Here is an 8862-nt window from a genome sequence, read left to right as displayed (position 1 = left end):
TATCAAGTAAGGATTGAAAGGGGAAAAGTTGGTACATAAAAATAATAGAATCCTATGTGGTCATTAGAAGTGATGACGTCAATCCATATTTACCGGCATGGAAAGACATCTACCATACATGGTGGGGCGAACAAAGCAGTTTATAAGGTACAAGTTTAGAATGATCCTATTAATATATATCTAGGTGAATTTCAGTGAAGCTAAGGGTGTCTAGAATGTACGTTCCCCCGAGGACAAGGCCTTCATGGTCTTCACTGCTGTGTTCCCAGTGCCTCAAACTGTGCCTGGTACTTTGCAGCCGTGCAATGATGTTTGCTGAATGAATGAACGAATGAAAGCGGTTTACAGAGTTCTTCACCAAAAGTTTAACATGAAGGAGTGCTGGTAATTTTTTCTGTGCTCTCTACATTTTCTCTGTCTTTTGAGTTGCCTTCAAAATGTTTACTTTTACCAAAACAGATGCGCTATTAAAAACCTATGGTAATGCCTTCTGCTGGTGAGAACGTGGCAGTCCCAAATGTTTCAGTGACTGTGTAAACTGGTTTAACTCTTTCTGAAAACCACTGGATATTCAATATTTGAAAATCACAAAGGGTTCCTTCCTTGTGCCTATTAATCCTGCCTGGGTATTTATGCTAAGGAAAAAAAAAAAACGTAAAATATGAAATGCTGTGTACATCCCAAGGTGTTCATCTTGGTTTTTATATTAGGAAAATGACAACCCTGGACAACCTAAAGGCACTTCTAACGGAGGGAAGAGTAAAAGTAAATTATGAAAATCCACTAGGTGGAATTTCCTGTAACCATTACCAGTTCTGAAGACTCTGTAGCAACATGAACAAAGAGAGGCTGAAAACACAGGCACGCAACGACTTAAATTCTGCGTAAACAAAGTAATGGTGCTTTGGTATTAAGAGTGTGGAATTCTGGGAGCCGTTTTCTGAGAAGAGCGGAAAGAACATGAGCTTTCGAGCTGCAGACAGAGGTTTTTATTCAGGCGTAGCTGTTGCATAACCTTGGCTGGTCATATTCCCTAACTTCTTTGTGCTTCATTTTTCTTATCTACAAGATGGGCTAATAGTACTACTTCCTAATACTGGGAGAATTCAAATGAGATGCACATAAAAGTAAAAGCCATCACAGATATAGAGAACAAACTAATGGTTACCAGTGGGGAGAGGGAAATCCAACCTTGGAGTTGGGCACCACCCACTCTGGGACTCTCGTGGCTGAGAGCGAGGGAAAGCCACCGGCGACCACACGAGGGCGCCCGCATTCGGGATGGGTGAGGCATTCCCGGGCCTGTCCAGCAGGAGACGCTATGGGCGGAGAGGGACCCTGGACCGGAAGCCGGGCTGGAGGCTTCCGGGCGCAGTCGCGGACTCCTTCCACTTCCGCCGCCGCCGCCGCCGCGGGACCGGGCTGAGTTGCCGTTTGTTCCGAGCCGCTACCCTCGCCGTCGCGATGCCGCTGGAGAACCTGGAAGAGGAGGGTCTGCCCAAGAATCCGGACCTACGCATCGCGCAGCTGCGCTTCCTGCTCAGCCTGCCGGAGCACCGCGGGGACGCGGCCGTGCGCGACGAGCTGATGGCAGCCGTCCGCGATAACAGTGAGGCCGGCGCGAGAGCCGAGTCAGCGGCCTAGGCCTGGGCGGCCCCGCGCTCCCGAGCCTGCGGGGTTTTCCACAGCGGGGCTCGCGACCCCGGGGCGCCCCTGCGACGGGGTCCCCGAGACCAGACCTGGCCTTTGCGCCCCTCGGGGCTTTCCTTTTGTCGGGGGCGCCTTCTGGGACCTCCAGCTTTGCCCTCAGAGGTTTGCATCTCTGTGCGCCTCCCCCCCTGGGGCCAGCCTCGGGGCGGGGGGTGGGCGGATCCCGAGGTATTGAGCCCCGTGCCAGGCACGGAAGAGAGACATGACTTACTGTCATTAGCGACTGGTCTCGGGGACTTCAGCATTGCGGGTGGAGGGGAAACTTGGGTCGGTTCCTTTCGCCCTTCCTAGCAGTGAATGGCAGCGGGCCCTGTACCCGTGTACGCACGGGTCTGAGTGTGTGTGTGTAAACAAGCTTAGCCTTTCCCTTGTTGGAAGACTCTGTGGGAACAGAAGCCGCCGAGAGGCAAACCGAGGTTGTCCGCCCCCCCGGCCCTAGTAGAGGGCGGCGGTGACAGGCCTGGCCCTGATGCTGACCGCCCAGCCCTTTACCATGCTCTGTCCCATTCCTTTCTCCTGGCAGGTAGGCGACTGGTGGATGACCTCGCAGTCGTGTACGAGGAAGGAGTGGGTAGACACTGAGGTTAGGGCAGGACGGGGCCTCACTCCTAAGCCACATCCCTCTTGTTCGCTCTCAGACATGGCTCCTTATTACGAAGCCTTGTGCAAACCCCTTGAGTGGCAGATGGACGTGGACCTGCTCAGTAAAATGAAGAAGGCAAATGAAGACGAGTTGAAACGTCTGGACGAGGAGCTGGAAGATGCGGAGAAGAATCTGGGCGAGAGCGAAATCCGAGACGCCATGATGGCAAAGGCCGAGTACCTCTGCCGGATAGGTGACAAGGTGAGTGAGATGGCCTCCCCTCTCTGTAGAGCCTGAAATGGGCACTGTGCAAGGTTAGTAATGTCTCATTTTAAAAGCTAACGTCCTTTTCCACCAAGTGCAGAGGTAACCTGCTTGCCTGAACTAGTGAATCAGTGCAAAAAGTTAATAAAGAAAAAGTTAGTGGTCTTCTTGCTACACCCATTCTGTCACCTGCCCCCAGACAGCCACCGGTGTGTAGTCTTCCCCCTCTCTCTCTATGCCAGTAAAACAAAGTGCCTGTTCGGAGGTGTTTGTTTATTTATTGTTTTTACAAAATTGGGATCATTCTCAGTAGTTCACTTTTGTAACGTATCCTGGTTGGGAAGCATTGGTTCTGGTGCATTTTGAAAATTATTGTTTACACAGGTAATCGTCTCCTTGTAAGAAACTAAAATATTACAGTTAATGCTGAAGTTCTATTTGGTTTTTCTTTATTCTCTATCTCCTCAGATGATCTTTTAAATTCTTTTATTGTACATTTCCAGGCATGTGTATGTACTTGTAGAAATTAGGTAGTATTGGTTTAAAAAGTTTGTTTTACATCGGTGGAATCGTAGTGTACTCATGTTGTCCCGTTTGCTTTTTCATTCAGCATTATATCTGAGTGACTTCCCGTGTTAATGTGCCTAAATCTTGCTCATTCTGGTTGACTGCTAGCTAGTAGAGTCCATGGTACGGCTATGCTGTAGTTACTTAGCTATTCAGTGGTTGGGTATGTGTGTTGTTTTCAGCTCTTTCTGCTAGGACAAGCCACTGCTGTGTAAACATGCCTGTGTGTGCGCCTCTTTGTGTATATATGCTTATGTTTCTCTAAGGTGTATTCTGTGAGATGAAATCTCTGGGACGAAGAACAGTTTTTATCTTAGTATGTGTGGCCTGTTCTCCTGCACAGCAGCCAACCTAATTTATACTCCACTATCAGGGCACAAGAGGGATACCCACAAGCATTGGATCTTCTAAATTTTTTAACTTAGTGGTTCTGTAATAGTGGTTAAGAGGATGGGCTTTGAATGTCCTAATTTTAAGCAGTGCACCCTGAAGTATTTACATAATGGATGACACGGTGTCAATATAAAAAAATTAAATAGTGTGAGCTCTTGGATAAGATTGCTTGGGTTGTATTTCTGACTTCAGTAATTATGATTTACTCCTCTGTATGAGTTTCCTCATCTGTTAAATAGGGATAATGATAGTGCCTAGGAGCAAAGAGCTTAGACTAGTTCCTGCTGCAAAGTGCTGAAATGTTAAATGGTACGAGCTATTATTATTTAGTTTAAATTTAAAACGAGTTTTTTTCTTCTGATTATAAATTTAGGGTTTGGAAAAAAAGAAGCTTTGGTCATTGTAAAAAGTTGGAAAATACAGAACAGTTTAAAAATAGCTAATAGTTTGTGTGGCTTTCTAGGCTGCGTGTGGTTTGCTTTGGTTTGGTTTTAAAGAGGATGAATTATTACACGTGAATGAGAAATTTAAAGCTTTTGATTCAGGCCTTAAGGAATTTCAACAAGGATATGTTTGAATCAACATCAGGGGGTTGTAAATCGGTGATGTTCTAATAATATGTTCCATATTTGTTAAACAGCATTCTTCTAAAAAGAAGAGTTGTCTTTTTTCCCTCCCGTTTACTTTCTTGCTTTAATATTTTATTTTGTGTACTATTACTAAATAATGGACTTAGTGGATTTTTATTATTCACTGTGGTGTATTGATTACAGTCATTATTCTTTCCGGTGCTCAGTTTGTTACAAGTTTGTTAGTGCAGGTTCCTTCAAGATGGTTTCTTGGTCCTTTTGACATGATCTCCTTGGTCTTCCTTATAACAAGATGTCACAGGCTCACCTGTTATTTTCACTCTGCAAACCTGGAATCATCCATTTCTCCTAGGATCCCTGGTTTCTTTTATTGGGGGATAGTATTTAAAAACCGAGATCTTAGTACTGGGTGTGCCCATTACTGTCTTGCCAGTCTCTTTTTAGAAATGTATGAGGCGTAACTAATAATTACGTAAAACGAAGCCAGACACATACTAAAAGGTACCAAGTATAAACAAATGATTTTATTCATGTTCATTTTTTTGTTTTTGTTTTTGGGGGTTGTTTGTTTTTGTTTTGTTTTGGGTTGTTGTTTTTTTTTTTTGCTGATGGTGGTGGTGGTAGTTTTTTTTGCTGTTTTTTGGCCAGGCCACGTGGCATGTGGGATCTTAGTTCCCCAGCCAGGGATCAAACCGCATCCCCTGCAGTGGAATCTCAGTGTCTTAACCACTGGACTGCCAGGGAAGTCCCACATGTTCATGTTTTAAAAGCAATAAAAACATTTTATTCCACAATGATTTGAGATAGAATTGTATATTTAAATACTCAATTGTGTTCTAGTAGTCAGTGATTAAGATAAAATATTTATTACCCTTTAGGTGATAAGATTGACAGTTTACAGTAATTTTACAGTAGTGTATTGTAATTGTTAAAGGAAAAAATATAGAACAAAGAAGAATACTGAAATAATGGTGAATAAATTATGAATGTGTTTCTTCCATTGTTTTCTAGAATATAAGTATATGCTTAGACACAGTTGATGTGTTTTTTATAAAAGTGGAGAGAATCGTATAAGGAGCCCCATGCAATTATCCCCCGGCTTTAACAAGTATCAGCTCATGGCCATACTGTTCTATCTCTACTCCTACATGTTTCCCCAACTCCTTGCTAAGAAAATCCTAGACAGCTGTTAGCTTTTGAAACTTTTAACCTTTTCTCACCTGTTGCCTTGGTTCTCTTGACAGGAAGGTGCTCTGACAGCCTTTCGCAAGACATATGACAAAACCGTGGCCCTGGGTCACCGACTGGATATTGTGTTCTATCTCCTTAGAATTGGCTTATTTTACATGGATAATGACCTCATCACACGGAACACAGAAAAGGCCAGAAGGTGAATTTTATTTTTTCATTTTTTTAGCGTTTTATTTATTTATTTTTTGGCCGTGTCGGGTCTTAGTTGCGGCCACGGGATCTTTGTTGAAGCACGCAGGACCTTTCTGTTGTGGCGTGCTGGCTCTTTGTTGTGGTGTGTGGGCTTCTCTCTAGCTGTGGCATGCGGGTTTTCTCTTCTCTAGCTGTGGTGTGCAGGCTCCAGGGCACATGGGCTCTGTAGTTTGCGGCACACGGGCTCTCTAGTTGAGGCGCGCGAGCTCAGTAGTTGCGGCGCGCGGGCTTCGTTGCCACACGGCATGTGGGATCTCAGTTCCCTGACCAGGGATGGAACCCGCGTCTCTTGCATTGTAAGGTGGATTCTTTACCATTGGACCACCAGGGAAGTCCCCAGAAGGTGCGTTTTAGCAGTGGGGATTTATTCCCTCTAAATTATGATGCTACAGATAAGAAATTGATGTAAGAAATTTACCTATTTTCTTTTGTTTCCAACTAGTAAATTTGGTCAAATAATTAATGTTCTTACTTACAGAAATGTTCTCCTTAAATTTTTCTTTTTGGTTTAAGTTGTTAAAAGCTGTTTTCTCTTTCATAATAACACAAAACTTGTAAAAAGTGGCACTGTTTATTTTCAGATCATCACCTTACTGTTTTGTATTTTATAGCTTGATAGAGGAAGGAGGAGACTGGGACCGGAGAAACCGCCTAAAAGTATATCAAGGTCTTTATTGTGTGGCTATTCGTGATTTCAAACAGGCAGCTGAACTCTTCCTTGACACTGTTTCAACATTTACATCCTATGAACTCATGGATTATAAAACCTTTGTGACTTACACTGTCTATGTCAGCATGATTGCTTTAGAAAGACCAGATCTCAGGGAAAAGGTAATGACTGGATCATATTTAAAGAATGCCCCTTGAATACACAAAACTACACCTTAAATACACAGAAATCATTAAAGCACATATTTGTTTTTAAAAAAATTTTCTAGGTAATTAAAGGAGCAGAGATTCTGGAAGTGTTGCACAGTCTTCCGGCAGTTCGGCAGTATCTGTTTTCACTCTATGAATGCCGTTACTCAGTTTTCTTCCAATCATTAGGTAAGGATAGAGTTGCTCGTTTTGACTGTCTTCATCTTATTCCTGACCCTGTTTGCAGATAACCTAAGATGATTTTTCACATATATGAAAAATATAGTGTGCAGACAGCTGTAGGTCCTTGGTCAGTACAGCTAATCTTTTGCCCATCTTGTTTATAGGGGGGTTAGCAGACTTTGATCAAGTGCTTTTGTGTGGTCCAGGAGGTAAGATTGATGTTTACATTTTTTAAGGATCGTTTAAGAAAACAGGACAAAGAAAACTACATGACAGCTCTATGGCTCTCAGCGGCTAAAAATATCAACCATCTGGCCCTTTGCCAAGGAAGTTTGCCTGACCCCTGCTTTAGAGTCTTACTGGGATGTAAGGCAGAAAGTGAGCAAATGGTTCGAAGTACTGAGTTTTAGAATTGAGATCTTGAATCTCCGTTTGATTGAGTTGATGTTAATTGAGTTGAATTCAACAATGGGTTATTTATGCAACAGCTAAATCTTTGTGCCGATTTGCAAATCATTTTCAAGGGATGTTGGTTGAGAAAATCTGTTGAAAGTGCTTGTGGTGTTCAACCCAGGGGTCCTTCCCAGATGATTTTCCTAAAACTTAAATAACTTGGCATTGATAATTCTCTTGTTTGTGCTGCAAGTTTCAGGAAGTATTTGGTTAATAAGTAGGTAGAATTTACAAAACATGGGTTAGGAGGACTCCAAATGATGGTCTTCTGTGTTTGGAGTAGGTTTTGGCCCAGTGTTTATGGAGTGCTTTCTGCATGAAGTTAGGCTGCTTTATGGGAATTCATACTACTCCCGTCATGCAGCGTGGGAACAGGGCTCCTCAAGTGTGAACGACCTGCATGGCCCTGTCTTCCCATATGTGCACGATGGGTGGGTTTGCACCCAAGGTTGTACTGCAGAATCGCCCTTCTCCCTTTTTTCTGCATGTGGATCTCGTCATTATTCTGCTCAAATGTGGCGCTTTTCCCTTCTTCCTTCAGTCCAAAAATTTTAAAAATCCCTTCTCTGCATTCCTAGTCTTATTTTATGCCCCATCCTCTTTTTTTATTGAGATGTCAATCACTATAAAATTCAGTATTTTAAAGTATGTAATTTCAGTGGTTTTAGTATATTGACAAGGTGTGCAGCCACACCAGTAATTCCAGAACATCTTCATCACCCCAAAAGATGTTCTGTACCCATTAGCAGTCACTTCCCGTTCCTGGTTCCAGCCCCTAGTCTTTCTGTCTCCATGGATTTGCTTATTCTGGACATTGCATATGAATGGAATTACACAATATGTGGCCTCTTGTGCCTAGCTGCTTTTGCCCAGCATAATGCTTTTACTGTCATCCATGCTGTAGCATATATCAGTGCTTCATTCAGTTTAGAGCTGAATGATAACGCCATTGCATGGATATACGACATTTTATTTATCCGTTCATCAGATGATGGATACATTATAAATAACGCTGTAATGAATGTTTATGTACAAGTTTTTGTGTGGACACAATGTCTAGTTTCTCCTGGGGATATACCTAGTAATGGAATTGGTGTGTCATATGGTAACTCTTTGATTAACTTTTTGAGAAGCTGCTGAACTGTTCTCCAAAGCAGCTACGCAGTTTTACATTCCCACCAGCAGTGTGTGAGAGTTCCAGTTTCCCCACATCTAATACTGGTTATCGTGTGTCTTTTTGATCATAGGCATCTTAGTGGGTGTGAAGTGGTATCTTACGGTTCTGATTTGTATTTCTCTGATGACTAGTGATGCTGCGTATTTTGTCATGTGCTTATTGGTCAAATGACCTATTTTTACTTACTTATTTTTTTTTTAGTCTTTATTTTTTGGCCACACCGCGTGGCTTTCAGGATCTTAGTTCCCCAACCAGGGATTGAACCCACACCCTTGGCAGTGAAAGTGCAGAGTCCTAACCACTGGGCCGCTAGGGAATTCCCTGCCCCATTTTTTAAACAGCAAATTATTTTGTGATTCTTTTTTAGAGTTTTTCTCTACTGCTACTTGGGATAATTAAGAGTAGACCTTACGCTTTTTTCCTTTGTAGTGATCTTGACACCAGCACAGTGCCCGTACGTTATTGAGTGCTCTGTGTAACTGTAATTTAAGAGAAAAATGGGGGGAAGTGCTACCCTAGTGTGATGAAATTGATGGCTTTTGGAAACTTTTGAATGGTTAAGGTAACCTCTTCCCATCTTCCCCATCCCTACTGGCAACCTTTTAAAATTTACTCATTTCCCAGATAGTTTTTTATTTTTA

At 42.9% G+C, this 8862-nt stretch overlaps 1 protein-coding gene across 2 annotated transcripts in view; it reads left to right on the top strand.

Moving 5' to 3' along the window:
- Positions 1-1271: 1271 nt before the first annotated feature.
- Positions 1272-8862, top strand: part of PSMD6 (proteasome 26S subunit, non-ATPase 6) — a 21293-nt gene continuing 13702 nt past the window's right edge. The window contains exons 1-5 of one of the 2 annotated variants that reach the window (XM_029243596.1): positions 1272-1609; positions 2349-2554; positions 5352-5497; positions 6162-6381; positions 6489-6597. In XM_029243596.1, coding sequence (XP_029099429.1) covers positions 1282-1609; positions 2349-2554; positions 5352-5497; positions 6162-6381; positions 6489-6597 — 1009 coding nt within the window. In that variant the 5' untranslated portion in view covers positions 1272-1281. The other variant, XM_029243597.1, reaches the window with a different exon arrangement.

Source organism: Monodon monoceros, unplaced genomic scaffold (genome assembly GCF_005190385.1).
Source record: "Monodon monoceros isolate NGI ecotype Baffin Bay Population unplaced genomic scaffold, NGI_Narwhal_1 Super_Scaffold_3, whole genome shotgun sequence".
Taxonomy (NCBI): Eukaryota; Metazoa; Chordata; class Mammalia; order Artiodactyla; family Monodontidae; genus Monodon; species Monodon monoceros.
The sequence above is the reverse complement of the archived record's forward strand: the minus strand, read 5'-3'. Positions and strand labels throughout refer to the sequence as shown.